We start from the raw sequence: 17,078 nt of genomic DNA, 5'->3' as shown, positions 1-17,078 counted from the left end.
GTTTTTAAAACTTCATCTGTTTCAGTGGATAGTCTAAAATGCAGCAACTGGAACTTCTTTCTGGTGTAAACTTCTTTCGAGTTCCTACACCAGGTTATGCAGGACGGCTTCACCTGATTTCCCTTCTTTAAGTACCTTATTCTCTTCATTATCACATACTGTTTATCATTTATGACAGTAAATTGACGGGTGAAAGACAAGGCAAAAAGGCGAACTGACTAAGGCAGTATTAAAAATTTTATTGATTGTTATCAAATTATGACGTTAATATCTCGTAGATATGAATCATTTTACAATTTATCCACTTTTATTTAAATACTTTTAGAATATGTTAAAGGTTTAGATATTCGCATTAGGTAACACCATTCACAAGTACTTTGTTTCTCGAACTTTGACAAAAGCAGTGAATAAAACAATTCACTTGAGATTTCTCTCAAGGCAAGATTAAGAAATTTTAATTTATTTATATTAAATACACTGGTTTCAAATTTGTCTCAGTCGGCATCAAGCTTCTGAGAAAAATGAAGTTAGTTGGCTGCTTTTTAGTGTTTTTGAGCGTGTTGGCTCTTGGGTACGTATTATATCTTTATACATTTTCATCAATGACTTATAACTCATTGTGAGTCTTTGCCGCGTTTTACTATTGCCTTCTTTGTTTGTCGATCCTGAGCTACTATTTCCCATTGTCTCACTACTAGTTTTCCAGATCTTCTCTGACTGCACTTTTCCACTTTTTTCTAGGTAGTCCTATATACCTTCTCCCATCTGGTCTTTCCCAAAATATATTGTTTATAAGGCGATTGTCATTACTGCGTACTGCGTATCACATGACCTGTCCATCTTATTCTATTAGTTTTTCTATATCTGACTAGATTTTCCTTTCCAAAGAGATATTCTGACTCATTATTGTGTCTGCGCCTCCATTCGTCTATCGCGCTGTCTCCGCAAGGGCCATATATCACTCAAAGGATTTTACGTTCCTACTTCTTCTTCAAGTGCCATCTCCGCGACGGAGGTCGGCAATCATCATAGCTATTCGTACTTTGGAGACGGCTGCTCTGAAAAGTTTGTTTGATGTACCTACATCAGTACCATTCTCTCAGGTTGCGCAGCCACGATATTCTGAGTCTCCCTATGCTTCTTTTTCCTTGAATCTCTCCCTGCATAATGAGTTGGAGTAAGTTGTATCTCTCTCCACGTGTAATATGTCCGAGATATTCCAATTTTCTGGTTTTGATTGTATTTAAGACTCCCATTTCTTTATTCATCCTTCTAAGAACCTCTTTGTTTGTGACGTGATCTGTCCATGATATTTTTAGAATTCTTCTACGAGTATATACCCACATCTCAAATGATTCCAGTTTTTTCTTGATGTCGCATTCAAGGTCCAAGCTTCCATTTCGTAAAACAGAGTTGAGAAAACGTAGCACCTAGCCTAGCCAACCTTACTCTTAGCTCTCACCTTAGATCTCTGGTGCAGAGCACTTTTCTCATTTTGTTAAAATTCGCTCTAGCCTTTTCTATTCTAATTTAAATCTCCTAGAAGTAATTATTTGTGGAGTTGATCATTGTTCCAATATATGCAGATTGGTCTACTCGTTCGACGTTGGTTCCGATTATGAGGAGATTCTCGTTATTTCTTTGAGTTTTAGATATTCTCATAAATTTTGTCTTCTTGATGTTCATTGTTAGACCGTATTCTTGGCTATAATATGTCGCTATTCTGTTAACTAGTCTCTGAAGATCTTCAATATTGTTACAACTTCTTGAAAGTAACTTTATTCAAACTTAAATACAATATAAACTTTAACAAACTGACAACTGTCGACTACTAAATCTGAATTACAACTGAACTATAGAATGTCAAACACATAATGTTTATATAGTTTTCTGACGTTCTAGATGTCACCAGACATTTCTGGGTTATTCCATGACATCCAGAATATTCTCGTACGTGACTACTTCTTCTTTCACGTCGAGGGACTCTTTCTATGTAGGAACAATCTACGGAACTGTCATAACACTGCTCCCTCCTTTATAGTTATTCGCCTCGAATAACTGGTCTATCAGGGTCTGGTTGAAGCCAACAGGGTGGATCAGTTCCATGATATGGGGCTAATCTCTCAATGTGAACTACCTTGGGTTTACTTCTCGCTGAAAACTGGATGCGGTAGACCAGATCATTTATTTTCTTTAAGACGGTGTACGGGCCTTCCCAGTTTCGTTGAAGTTTCGGCCAAAGTCTTTCTTGCGTGTGGGATTGTCTAGCCATACTGGATCACCTCTTTCGAAAGTTGTCCCTGTAGCTTGCACATCGAACCTGGACTTGGCTTTATCACTTTGAAGCTTCAAACTTTTACGAGCAAATTCGTGGACTTTTTCCAGTTTTTCTCTTAAGCTTTCTAGGTACGTCAGGGATGAAGGTTCTTCTTCACAGGTAGGCAATTTTCCGAAAATAAGATCTTGAGGAAGCTTCATTTCTCTTCCGGTGATCATCATTGATGGAGAATAACCGGTTGCTTCATGTTCAGAACTTCTGTAGGCTAACAGGAATAGAGGTATTAGGGTGTCCCAATCTTTTTGATTATCAGCAACAAACATTGAGAGGTATTGACAAATAGTTCTATTATGTCTTTCGATCATTCCGTCTGATTGTGGGTGGAGAGGCGTAGTTCGAGTTCTCTTAATACCCAAGATTTTCATTAATTCTTGCCATAATTCGGATTCAAAATTTCGTCCCTGATCAGAATGCAACTCTAAAGGAACTCCATGTCTTGATACGACGTGTGTTATGAATGCTTCTGCTACAGTCGTCGCTTCTTGATTAGGAAGAGGTGCAATTTCAGGCCATTTTGAAAAATAATCCATTGCAACCATTAAGTACTTGTTACCTCTCTCTGTCGTTGGAAGTGGACCGAGAATATCAACTGCAAGTCGTTCAAAAGGCTCTCCGGAAAGATATTGTGCCATTTTACCACGACTTCTTGTTCTAGGGCCTTTCCTACCGTTACATAAGTCGCATTTCTTACACCATTCTTCTACATCTCGGCGACAATTGATCCAATAAAATCTGTCTCGAACCCTGGCCAGTGTTCTTTTTACCCCAAAATGTCCTCCAGACAGGCTGCTATGAAGTTCTTGCAACACACTTTTAATGTGTGATTTTGGCAGTACCACTTGTTGAACTATACGTACTCCATCGGGACTTTCCCACTTCCGATATAATAGACCATTCGAAAGATGCAAAGATTCCCATTGAGCCCAGTACGCCTTTATAATTCGACTATATTTAGATATTTCCTGCCAAAGAGGTCTTACTCCATTTCTAAGCCATTCTCGTATGACTCTTAAGTCATTATCTTTCTTTTGACTCTTCTTAATGTTTTCCAGGGAAGTTTGATCATTATCTTCTTCCTGTTCAACCGTGGTCATGCAGAGACTTACTTCTTCAGTTACGCTCTCTTTTTCTTCAAGTCTTTTACAGTACTGGCATTGTCGTTCTAAACAGGGTCGCCTAGAAAGAATATCGGCAGTGTTATGGAGACGCCCTTTTCGATGTACTATGTCGAAGTTATACTGTTGGAGTCTCTCTATCCATCGAGCCACTTGTCCTTCTGGCTTTTTAAAATTCATTAGCCACTGCAAAGCGCTATGGTCAGTTCTGATTGTAAAATTTCTGTTATAAAGGAAGGTATGAAAGTGTTCTAGGGCTTTTATAATAGCTAGGAGCTCTTTTCTGGTAACGCAATAATTCTTTTCTGCCTTTCCTATGGTTTTACTAAAATATGCAATAACTTTTTCTTCACCTTCCTGTTCTTGTGATAAAACAGCGCCAATACCGGATCTACGAAAAAAGGTCGCCAACAATTGGTCGAGTGAAAAAATGTCGCGCACATTTGAGCGCGTATCAAAAGGTCGCCGGCGAAAAAACAGCGCCGACGAAATAAGGTCGCGTGCAATTGATCGCGCGAAAAAAGATCGCGTCAGAAAATATGTTTTCATTTGCATACTTTAACTTTCCTTCACACTTAATCCAGGCTTAGGTCAGATTTAGATGATGCAATAGAACTAAAGGATTGCTGTTAAATAATGACCCAAACAGTTAAATATTTTCTCATTAGTCATTTTAACCTATTGCTAAAAAATATTTCGTCAACCCAATATTGACTTCTAAATGACTTTAGTTTTATTTTCCACTTTAAATAATAGGAAAATAATTGGAAGTAAATAATCCTATTAGAAATTGATCATGTAAAATGTTCGACCAATTTAATGGTCGAATTAAGGTAATTTTAACTGTAAATGTTGTAGGGAAAGTACCTAGAGGTATTATTTCACGACTTGGCAGTGTCGCAAAATTTACCCTTGGTTATTTAAGAGTAAGTTTTAATATAAGCTTAATATATTTTACAGGGTATATACTACATATAGATAGGGTAGGTTAAGGGCTACCATCTTTATTAAAATAAAATTTCCCAAATAAAATAATGATATTGTGGTTAAAAATTATATAACAGGCACAATTTCATTAATACATTGTCACTGGTGAGTACTTATTGAAGATATCATAGTTAAAGAATACATTTATATTAATAACAGATTTGCATACTTTAACTTTCCTTCACACTTTATCCAGGCTTAGGACTGGCAGTTAGTAACTGGCGTGTTTAAAAGTTTTTTTAATTTTAATTTTTTTCTAATTTTTATTATTTTTTTTTTATTTTTATTTTTTTGTGTTTTTTTAATTTTTATTTTTTTTTGTTTTTTTTTTTAATTTTTTTTTTTAATTGTTTTTTAGTTTTTTATACTTGCAGTTGAAAATTTTGGGCAATTCCTCTTAAATATTCTAGATTTGGCCGGTTCCCGTATTGCAAACAAATCGTTTTTATTCGCCGCGCTGTATCTTTATAAATTTTTTTTTGAGGTTGTTGGTTTCCAGCTATGTATTGCTCCACTTTTAATCGATTTAAACTCTCTTCTTTCTTTAGCCCCGTAATAAACTTCCATAGATTTGGGTGTGCTGCATTTAATATCGAGGAGAAGCTGTTGTGCCAACCTTCGACAGCATTATTAGTACGCGGTAGATCTTCCTCTATAAATTCGAAGCAATTCCAAAGATTCCTTGGAAACATTGGCGGTCTTCTTTGTTGTCGTCGATCCAATCTGCCTATCCATACATCCTCAAAGTAGTTTATTAAAGGTGTTAGTAAATTTTCATTTTGAGTGTAAAACTCGCTGTCCAGTAGCTCTCCGAATGTTGCAACAACATCTACTTCAGGTACGAAGGCTAGGGCTGCCAATTGTCGCAGATGTAGAGCAAAATTCGCGTCTTCTGTATAAACTTGTTGCAGTCCTGTACCTTGCATGTTTCTCCACAAACATTGTGTGAAATGAAAGAAACATCCACGGATTCTGACTTCAGGAAACTCTTGTTGTAAAGCATTAATTGCTGCTTTTTCATAATCCACCATTATTGTTGTAGGACGTAAACCTGGTCGTAACGTTTTTAATTCATGGAAGAGTCGAGTGTATGTTGCCTGAGTTTTATTAGGAAGTAGAGCAAAAACAGTTGGAATAACGTTGCTATACTGTACGCCATGTATTGTATACAGCTGACCAAACAATAGAGGAGTACATGTGAATGTTCCATCGGCATACCAGTGTTCACAGCTCGCCATCAAAGTTAAATTTCTTTCAGTGGAAAATATTAAAATTCTCTGTTCGTTTGGACCACTGTCAAATAAAAGAAACGGTTCGCCGTTATTGTTTCTGGTGTATTCTTCCGGAATAATAAGCTCTGTTAAGCTTCTTGGATTTGCCGGAATAGCTTCCACTCTTTGGCGTGTGTTCTGAATAGTTCGCTTTAGGGATGAAATAGAAGGTAGCTGCCCAGTTGCACCCACAGACACTTCTTGTGAAACGGTAGCTATGATTCCTTGTGTTATTAGTTCAACTTGATGAGCCAGTTCTTTCATTCTGTTACAAGCCTTTTTTGCTTCTAATATTGACGCATCGGCAACGTGGTTGTGACTTGTACTTTTCACTACTTCATATCCCACTGTGTGAACTCTCCCGGTACATTTATGCTTATTGTACTGAGCGCACTTCCAAATTGTCTTTTGATCAATCGTTTTTTCCTTTCTATGGATATATCCATTATACACCAACATATTGGCACCTTTTTGACTCTTTACGTAAGTTAAGACCATCTTGACAAATCGACAAGCTAATGAATAATGAGATATACGATATTTTTCCCATCTTCTTATACATCCAAAATACATTAAAAAGTAATAAAAGTACGTTTCACGAATATGGAATAATAATTACCACATTAGTGAATAACGCACAATTAGACAAAGAACTTTTGTACAATATTTATTTTAGCATTTCCAATAATGTCTTATCGTAATGACTTCATGGAATTCCTAATAAATACCTACACAATAAGGTGCCCTTATCTAAACTACTTATTCTTCACTAATCTGCATAACGACTTTCTACTAAGAACCAATTATGCTAATTACCGGTCTCTGAAAATACCAAAAATAGGTAAACTGGTACCTGGTATTCGTTTGTATGTAATATATACTGTAAATAGAACTATTATTACTGTACATTTTTAACGATATCCGATTAGGAAGAGCAAACACTTTTAAACACGCCAGTTTTTTGCTGACAGTCCTAAGCCTGTAAAAAGTGTGAAGGAAAGTACCTTTCTGAATTTAGATCCATATATTAAAATTATTCACGTAGAACAAAAAAAATACTTTCTTCATGTTAAAAATTGTTCAATTTTCAAGTATATTCACTTGAATAACCTGAAAATACCATATGAAATAATTTCCCATTCTCCTATATTTCCCATCTTCCTACACATCCAAAATACATTAAAAAGTATTTAGATATACGTTATTTTTCCCATCTTCTTATACATCCAAAATACATTAAAAAGTAATTAGATGGAATTCCAAGACTAATCGGCTCATAATGCATAAAGTTAAAGTATGCAAATAGAATTTCTTTAGAACCTTTTTGAAAACCAATTGAATGGTTTTAATAATGTAAAACATGACGCGATCTTTTTTCGCGCGATCAATTGCACGCGACCTTATTTCGTCGGCGCTGTTTTTTCGCCGGCGACCTTTTGATACGCGCTCAAATGTGCGCGACATTTTTTCGCTCGACCAATTGTTGGCGACCTTTTTTCGCGACACCGCCAATACCATGCTGAGATGCGTCACAATCCAACAGAAATTTTCCATCTTCTCGTGGATAGGCTAGGATAGGTGCGTGTGTGTAAGTAGTTTTTTTAAATCTACGAAGGCATTTTGACAATCCGGTGTCCAGTCAAATTCAATGTTGTTTTCGGTTAGTCGATAAAGAGGCTTAGCGATGCGGCCAAAATCTTTTATGAATTTTCGGTAATATGAACAGAGTCCAAGAAAACTTCTAATTTCTTTTTTATTTCCTGGTTTAGGCCAATCTTTAATAATTGAAATCTTCTCTGGATCAGTTTTAATTCCATCTGCTGAAACGATATGTCCTAGATAGTACGCTTCTCTTTGAAATAGTGAACATTTCTTATAATTAAGCTTTAAGTTGGCATTTCGCAGTCTTTCAAATACCTCGCTTAAGTTTTTCAGATGTTCATCAAAGGTTTTGGACATAATCATTATATCATCAAGATATACTAGACATGTTTTCCAAGTAAGTCCTCTTAAAACCATTTCCATCAGGCGTTCAAACGTAGCTGGAGCATTACAAAGACCAAATGGTAGAACCTGAAACCTGTAGAGACCACGGCCAGTTGAAAAAGCTGTTTTGTCTCGATCATCAGGATGTACTTCTACTTGCCAGTAGCCACTTTTTAAATCTAGAGTCGAAAACCATTTAGCACCTGATAAAGTGTTTAGTGTATCATCTATTCGTGGCAATGGATAACTGTCCTTTTGTGTAACATGGTTTAATCTTCTGTAGTCTACACAAAAACGAGTAGATCCGTCTTTCTTAGTTACTAAGACTACTGGTGAACACCAGGAGCCCGAAGCTTCTTCGATGATATCGGAATTTATCATGTCTTGTATTATGTTTTCAACTTCTTTTTGTCTAGCAAACGGTAATCTGCGTGGGGCTTGACGAATTGGTCTTGCATCTCCAGTATCGATTCTATGTTGAACTAGACTAGTACGCCCTGTAGATTTCTCGGATTCAAAAATGTCGTAGTTTTCATTAATAAATTCATTAGCTTTTTCTACTTCTTTAGTTGTTAAGTGATCAACATTTTTGATCAGTTCTTTCGCCAGGTTAGCGTCAACTTGGTAACTTAAAGCTGTATTATTTTTCAAATACTTTTCGCACTTGATTATTTTTTCTATTGGCGTACAGAGTGCTATTTGTTGTTCTTTCTTCAACTTAAAAGGCTTTTTGGACAAATTAGCAACCCTTACTGGAATTATCTCATCTACATTCACGAGGCATCTGGCTATCAAGATTCCGTCATTAACAAGTTCCTCGCTTTCAACAACGCCGAAATGTAAACCTTCAGGTTTTTGACTCAGTCTCGCCAGGACTATACTTTCAGAATTTTGAGGAATTTCTGTATCTTCACTAACTATAACTCTTACTTGAGGTGTAGACTCTTCAAAATTTAGGACTATTTCTTCATTTTCAATAAACAAAATTTTATTTTGAAGATCTATGATAAATTTGTTTTGCATAATGTCCATTCCAAGAATGCATTCATCTTTAATATCGGCTACAAGAAATATGTGTTTTATCAAGGTGTTGCCAATCTTTATGGTCGCCGTTACTTCTCCATGAATTGGAATAGTTTGACCTGAAGCTGTTTCAAGAACTAAGTTTGTTTTACATGGCTGTAGTTTTCTGTTCAGAAGTTCTTTGCGAACAAAAGATCTTGTTGCACCGGTATCAATAAGAAAAGTGCATTTTTGATTGTCAACGTAGCCCTTAAGTAATAAGTTCTGTTCATTTTTGTTGAAAGTATAACTGCGAATTTGGGGGCTTTTATTAGATTCAGCCGACGCCCGCCCCTTAGTGTCGACTTTTATTCGTTTCCCTGGCTATTGTTTGAATATCTGTGGTCAGTTGTAGGAGATCGACTTCTTACATACCTATCTCTACTAATATTTCTAGTAGGACTATATGATGGGCTTCTGGATGTCGATCTAGGCGACCTTCTGACATCATTATTGTATTCTTCTTTTCTCGCTTGGGATCCACTTCTACAATTGACCTGCAAATGTCCAATTCTTCCGCAGTTAAAACATCTTCTGTTTTGATTTTGAGCTTTTTGTTGATTTTGTTGAAGATTTTGGAGTATGTTCAACATCTGGGACAAAATAGGTTGTTGATTATCTGTGGTAGGTACTTGTTCATCTTCTCGAAATCTTATTTCTTTTAATCTTGGGCGAGATCTTGAAATACTTTTAGCCGCTTCAAACTCCTGGGCTGAAACTAGTGCTCCATTTAGCGTTTTGTGGTGTTGTAATCGGAGAGCCTGTTGCATTTCGATATCATGTAGTCCGTCTATGAATGCCTGTATACCGATTTGTTCAAGAAAATCTTTAGGTGCCTGAGGGTATGCCAAATGTAGTAATCTTTTAATATCAGCTTCAAATTCTTGTAGGCTCTCGTTATGTTTTTGATACCGAACTTTAAGCTGACTTTGAAAAACCTGCTTCAGATGTTGTTGGCCATATCTTGTTTCTAAAGCTTGAACAAGTGAGTCATAACTAGGTGAATCCTGAGGAAGAAATTGAAGGACGGTTGCTGCCTGACCTAGAAGCGACACCACCAAGGAAGCTGCCATTTCTCTTTCAGTCCAGCCATTTGCTTTAGCTGCAGCTTCAAATTGGAAACGATAAGTTTCCCACGCTGTTTGGCCATCAAACGTGGGTGGTTTTAAAATTTTGCTACTTCTAATTATGCCTGGATCAACGATGGAAGAGGAAAGGGCTGTTTGTTCGGATTCGATATTAGTAACTGAAACAATATGAGATAAAGAAGCTTGGGTATTAATTTTGTTTGCTAACTCTACTATTTGTTTTTCTAAACTATATTTCAAATCGTTTTGTTGCTGCTTTAAATCGTTTTGTTGCTGTTCTATTTTATTTTCTAAATGATTTTGTTGTTGGTCTATTTTGTTTTCTAAATAATTTTGTTGTTGTTCTATTTTATTATCTAAACAGTTTTGTTTTTCTTCTAATATATCTATTTTATTAGTAATTCGACTTACCTCTAACTGAAAATGCTCGTGGATTTGGGACAAACTATTCATAATTTCTACCTCTGCTTGTCTACGCCTCTCCTCCTCTTCTTTTCTAAGTTTTTTATCTTCCTCTTTCTCTTCTTGCCTACGTTTCTCTTCATTTTCTTTCTCTTCTTGCCTACGCTTCTCTTCATTTTCTTTCTCTTCTTGCCTACGTTTCTCTTCATTTTCTTTCTCTTCTTGCCTACGTTTCTCTTCATTTTCTTTCATTTTTAAAAACCATGCTGGTGGTCCGGATGTATCCATTTCCTTCTCAACTTTAGATGATCTGGTATTTACCATAAACAATTCTCAATATCTTCTTCAATATCTCTTAAATCCCACCGCTGTCACCAATGTTACAACTTCTTGAAAGTAACTTTATTCAAACTTAAATACAATATAAACTTTAACAAACTGACAACTGTCGACTACTAAATCTGAATTACAACTGAACTATAGAATGTCAAACACATAATGTTTATATAGTTTTCTGACGTTCTAGATGTCACCAGACATTTCTGGGTTATTCCATGACATCCAGAATATTCTCGTACGTGACTACTTCTTCTTTCACGTCGAGGGACTCTTTCTATGTAGGAACAATCTACGGAACTGTCATAACAATATTTTCGCCTAAGACGACAGTGTCATCCGCATATCTAATGTTGTTAATGGGAACTCCGTTCACCTTTATTCCAGCTTTCACCATCAAGAGCTTGTTTTAGGATCTCCTCCGAGTAGGCATTAAAGAGAACTGACGACAATACGCATCGCTGTCTCACCCCACGTCTAATTTCAATTTCCTCTGACAACTGTTCGTTAACACGTACTTTTGCTGGCTGTTTATAGTATAAATTAGATATGATCCTGAGGTCATTGTCGTCTATCTTCTTTAATTTCAGGACATTCATTAATTGTTCATGTCGTACTTTATCGAAAGCTTTATTATAGTCAATAAAACAGACATATACATCTTGATTAACGTCTAGGCACCTTTGTATTAGGATATTAAGTGAGAAGAGAGCTTCACGCGTTCATGGCCTTTGCGAAACCCAAATTGGGTATCATTAATATTTATGTCCAGTTTATGATATATTCGGTTATGGATGACTTTCAGTAGCAACTTCAGCACATGGGACATCAAGCTGATGGTGCGGTAATCGGCGCATTCTCGTGCGTTTTTCTTTTTGGGGAAACAAACAAAGATCGACGTTAACCATTCTTTGGATAATACGCCTGAGCTATAAATTTGGTTCAAAAGTATAACTAGAACATCAATGCGCTCTTCATCTATAATTTTTATTAATTCGATTGGAAGCATGTCAGGCCCAGGGGTTTTTCCGTTCTTCATTGTTTTACGTTCCTACACCAGCAATTTATTTACTTCTCCTTTTGTTAGCGTCTATGTTTCGCTTCCATACGCGACTGCTGGTTGTATTATGGTTAGTGTTGCCCAAATACAAGACCAAGACGAGACTTGGACAGTCTTGGTCTTGGTCTTGCACCAGTACACCTGGTCTTGGTCTTGGTCTTGGTATTGCACTCCCAGTCTTGGTCTTGGTCTTGGTCTTGCAGCAAGAGTCTTGCAAGTCTCGCAGTTACCCACTAACATATTGCTATTTATTAATAAACAACTCACATTAGGTGGGTTTGAACCCACGATCTAAACTATCCCTGCCTATACTCTAACTAACTGGGCTATCTACCATGTCCCACGGGAGTCAGTCTGTTTTTTAATAAACGTTTGCATTTAATGACCTGACATGTGCTAAAACATGGTGAAAACACAAAAAATCAAACAAATGACATAAACTTATCTAGACTGTATTTTAAAGAACATTATCTGTCTAGAAAACGATTGATGGACTCTCACATTAGGTATATGAAATGAAATGGAATAAAAGAGTTCTACAATTTTCCATTTATTCAAATAAAAAATAAAAAAAATACAAATTAAATTACAGCACAGTACGCAATAGTTTTGACACTATTATTAGTTGAAAATTTTTGTTTGCTATTAGTTGAAAATTTTAAGATTGACTTTTTTTAACAAGAATTAATACAAAGTAATACACGCAGTTTAATTATATAACATTTATACAGAGTGAGTTTCATGTATGGAACGCCTCAAATATCTCGGAAACGACTTGAACGATTTTTATAGAATTTGGTGAGTAAAGGTCTTCTAATGCGGCCGATATTATAGTGGTAATTACAGATTGTTACCAGATCTTGCGATTTTTTGAAAATATAATGAACTTTAGTATTTCGAATAGAACACCCAATATATTTTTGCATTTTGAACCATAATAACTACTAATAAATTTTCATGTAATATTTCCTATACCGAAATGCCGTAATTTCTGAGTTATTTCTATATTTATTTAAAAAAAATTAAACAAATTATAATAATCAATTGTTTCAGCCCTGGCAGACTTATTTTAGGTTCTTTGAATCTTATGGAACAAAAAAGGTCTTTTGTAGTTTTTGTCTAAAGTTATTCGTTTCCGAGTTATAAACAATTTAAAACTGAAAAAAATCGAAAAATGACGATGTTGAAGGCTCAAAAACACAAGTAATAGCTATTTGTATAACAAGGGAGGAAAGTGCTACTTTTCCTCCCGAGAATGAAGTTTACTGCCCGACGCGTAGCGGAGGGCAGTAATCATCCAAGGGAGGAAAAGGCACTTTACTCCCATGTTATACATATGGTTTTTCCACCTTCCTCAAATAACAAGTAATTTTTTCATTTTTACTTAAGAGGAAACAGTAGCGATCAACAGGTAGCGAAAACGCGTTCCAAGATTGCCGCTGTAATTTTGAATATTTTTTCAAGATATTTGGCACACGTATTCGTAATATAATAAAGAATGGCGGTACAGAGCCCAATTTGAAAAATATATTAATATGTGGAAATTACTCTGTAATTAAATACAATATTAAAAAAACGAGCCTGTACCGCCATTAAGAAGAACAAAAAATACACTTTCTTCAAATCAACTTTCTTATCCGATGCCTAGATTTTGTGTCATTTTGGAACTACTAAAATTTTTTATTTCATTAGTAGTTCCAAAATGACACAAAATCTAGGCATCGGATAAAAAAGTTTATTTGAAGAAAGTGTATTTTTTTGTTCTTCTTGATGGCGGTACAGGCTCGTTTTTTTAATATTGTATTTAATTACAGAGTAATTTCCACATATTAATATATTTTTCAAATTGGGCTCTGTACCGCCATTCTTTGTTATATTACGAATACGTGTGCCAAATATCTCGAAAAAATATTCAAAATTACAGCCGCAATCTTGGAACGCGTTTTGGCTACCTGTTGATCGCTACTGAATCACCTTAATTTATTTTATGTAACTAACCAACAAAATTTATTAGAACTAAATCGAACAAGTAGGTACAATATAACTGTCAACTGTCAAATATAGGTCAAATTATTAATGTAAACATTGTTAAATCAAAATAACAATTTATTGTTTTTACCATTCTGCAAAATACAGTGTTTTATAAATAAATGTTAAAATGTATAGATACTTACGTAATAGAAAATAGATATTATACAGGGCGTCAATAAATTATATTTCATGAATGACATATGACGTTACTTTTACTTTTCCTCCCTAGGGAGGAAAAGTACAACTTTGCTCCCTACAATCAGGCCCGGAAAAGTATACTTTCGGTAGAGGTAGGTGGAAAAAAATATTATTTTCGAAATCTCGAAGTGCCTAAACTGAAGTTTAAACTTTATTTATCAGTTGTCGATAAGTAATTTGTTTATTTCATTTTAGAAAACATTGTTTTTTAGTTTTTAATGGTAGCCAGGCATTATCTTATCTAGTGCTTTTTCAGCAAAAAATTTTGTTTGGCCGATTGATCTAATATCTAATTGCACACCCTGCAAAAAGTAGGACGTTTAGTTTTACGATATGGATAAGGAAAAACAATTGAGTGGTTGTCCGTAACAGTGAATATGGTATTCGTATTATATTTTTATCACCTTATAGGCGACATACTTAATGAAAATCGATTTTTTCCAATATATCGAAAACTATTAGAGATTTTTTATTGAAAATGGACATGTGGCATTTTTATGGCAGGAATATCTTAAAGAAAAATTATAGTGAAATTTGTGCACCCCATAAAAATGTTATGGGGGTTTTATTCCCTTAAACCCACCCAAACTTTTGTGTACGTTCCAATTAAATTATTATTGTGATACTATTAGTTAAATTCAATATTTTTAAAACTTTTTTGGTTCTTAGTATTTTTTCGACAAGGCAGTTTTTATCGAGTTGCGGCTTCTTTTCTAATATGTTTACGTAGAGATTTTATGGGGTTTTGTTCCTTTAAACCTCCCAAATGGTTGTGTACGTTCCAATTAAACTATTACTGCGATACCATTAGTTAAACACAGTGTTTTTAAAAATTTTTGCTTCTGTGTATTTTTTCGATGAGGCACATTTTATCGAGATGTGACTTCTTTTTTAATATAGTTTAAAATATACCTAAACATGTAAATTATAAATAAATTTTCCTATTATTATCAAGTCTCCATAATCGTACTTAGCCATATCACAGATGAACATAACATACAGGGTGAGTTTTTAGTGCGCGATCGGTCGATAATTCCATTATAGTATAGAATATCGAAAAAAGTTATTTAGAAAAAATTTAGACAATTATATTCTCCAGGCTTGGAAAATATGTTCATTTCTACAGGGTGATCAGTAACTGCGTGGTATATCAAACATATAATTTTTTAAACGGAACACCCTATATATTTTTTGATATTTATATTCCTCTCATAATTCATGTTCACAAAATATAGGGTTTTGCATTACTATACAGAGTATTTAACAAGTTATGACCATTTTAATTTCGAAATCCCTATGAGATTAACACCATGTATATAAAGAACTAATTCATGAACAATAATTTGTTTTCTATAATAAGATAAACAATGTACTGTAGTTTGTAAATTAAGTTTTATTGAAATCATTGACGAATATTTGTATACAGGGTGAACTACAAAACCAAATTACGATTTTCTCAATTTTTTTAAATGGATCACCCTATATTTAATTTTTTAGACATATTGTACTTATGATATTCTTTCATTTTTGTATAGCATTCCCTATATCTAAACTCATCACTTTCCGAGATATTTTCAGTTTTCTTCAAATTTCGGGAACACATTCAATTTTTCTTCTAGAAATAAGTTAGTATTGAGTGAAACGTAACAAAATTATTTTTATTCAATAAGTAACTAACAAAAAATATAAACGATAACAATATGCAACGAATGTATCAATAAATGTGATATTAAGGAATTATCATAATTTCCCTAATATACAATAATCGTAAAATTCCGACAAAAAAATTTGTCTTGTGTATAATAATATAACAAGATTATTTTTATTTAATAAACAACTCACACAAAACATAAATCAAGACAATATACAACTAATGTAACAGTTTTTAGATTGTTATATCAACAGTATTCTAAGCCAAAAAAGTTTTAGTAATACGTCCCTAATTGCAGATTGTGACGCGCAGTTATTAGTACTATAATGTTCATATACTAATTTTCATTAATATGCATCAAGAAATCTCTACTTTGTTAACACTCATAGTCAAACTAGGTGATCTATAAATGTTTAAGGTGCTATTTTGGCGATTATTTGATTGGCGCACATTTTTTTTACGATTGAGGTTTTTACACGACCGACGGTGCTCCAGTTCTTCCAAAATTGATTTTTTCATGTGAAAAAAATTTGTATATCAGAAGCATGCAACAACGCCCGATGATATGAAAAATAGAAGCTGATAGAATAAGAGAAGGTTTTAATAATATGAACTAACAAAAATGTTAAGAAATGTGGCTCGGTCGTTTGAAAATCGGTTACAAAATTGCATAGACGTTGAAGGTGAACATTTCTACATTTACTTTAGACTTATATCCTTAACATCACATTAACTGGTACATTCACTAAATATTGTTATGGTTTATATATTTTGTTAGCTATTTATTGAATGCAAATATTTGTTATACCTATTATTACACAATACTTATTTGTTGTTATTTTTACTTATAAAAATTTAATGTATTTCCGACAAATGAAGAAAACTAAAAATATCTCAGAATCTAAGAAGTTTAGTTATAGAAGATGCTCTATAAAAATGAGAGAGTATCATAAATACAACATTCCCAAAAAATAAATAATAATATCTATTTAAAAAAATGAGAAAATCGTAATTTTGTTTTGTAGTTTAAGTGCTTATAAAATTGAATGTTTTACTAAAAATTTCTTGGCTCAGAATACTGTTTATATAACAATCTAAAAACTGTTACATCAGTTGTATACTGTTTTGAATTACGTTTTATGTGAGTTATTTATTAAATAAAAATAATCTTGCTATATTATTTTATACAAGACAACTTTTTTGTTGTTGGAATTTTACGATTCTTGTACATTAGGGAAATATGATAATTTCTTAATATCCCATTTATTGATACATTCGTTGCATATTGTTATGGTTTATATTTTTTGTTAGTTATTTATTGAATAAAAATAATTTTGTTATGTTTCACTTAATACTAACTTATTTCTAGAAGAAAAATTGAATGTGTTCCCGAAATTTGAAAATAACTGAAAATATCTCGGAAAGTGATGAGTTTAGATATAGGGAATGCTATATAAAAATGAAATAATCTCATAAATACAATATGTCTAAAAAATAAAATATAGGGTGATCCATTTAAAAAAAAATTAGAAAATCGTAATTTGGTTTTGTAG

At 34.0% G+C, this 17,078-nt stretch overlaps 1 protein-coding gene across 1 annotated transcript in view; it reads left to right on the top strand.

Annotated features, from left to right (window-relative positions):
* Nucleotides 1-404: 404 nt before the first annotated feature.
* LOC126883309 (cytosolic beta-glucosidase-like) overlaps nucleotides 405-17,078 on the top strand; it is a 31,505-nt gene continuing 14,831 nt past the window's right edge. Inside the window, exon 1 of the mRNA XM_050648678.1 lies at nucleotides 405-571. Within this exon, the coding sequence (XP_050504635.1) occupies nucleotides 522-571 (50 nt within the window). The 5' untranslated portion in view covers nucleotides 405-521. The remainder of the gene's footprint in view (nucleotides 572-17,078) is intronic.

Source organism: Diabrotica virgifera, chromosome 4, assembly GCF_917563875.1.
Source record: "Diabrotica virgifera virgifera chromosome 4, PGI_DIABVI_V3a".
Lineage (NCBI taxonomy): Eukaryota > Metazoa > Arthropoda > Insecta > Coleoptera > Chrysomelidae > Diabrotica > Diabrotica virgifera.
Note: the sequence above shows the minus strand (reverse complement) of the source record. Positions and strands in the feature narration are given on the sequence as shown.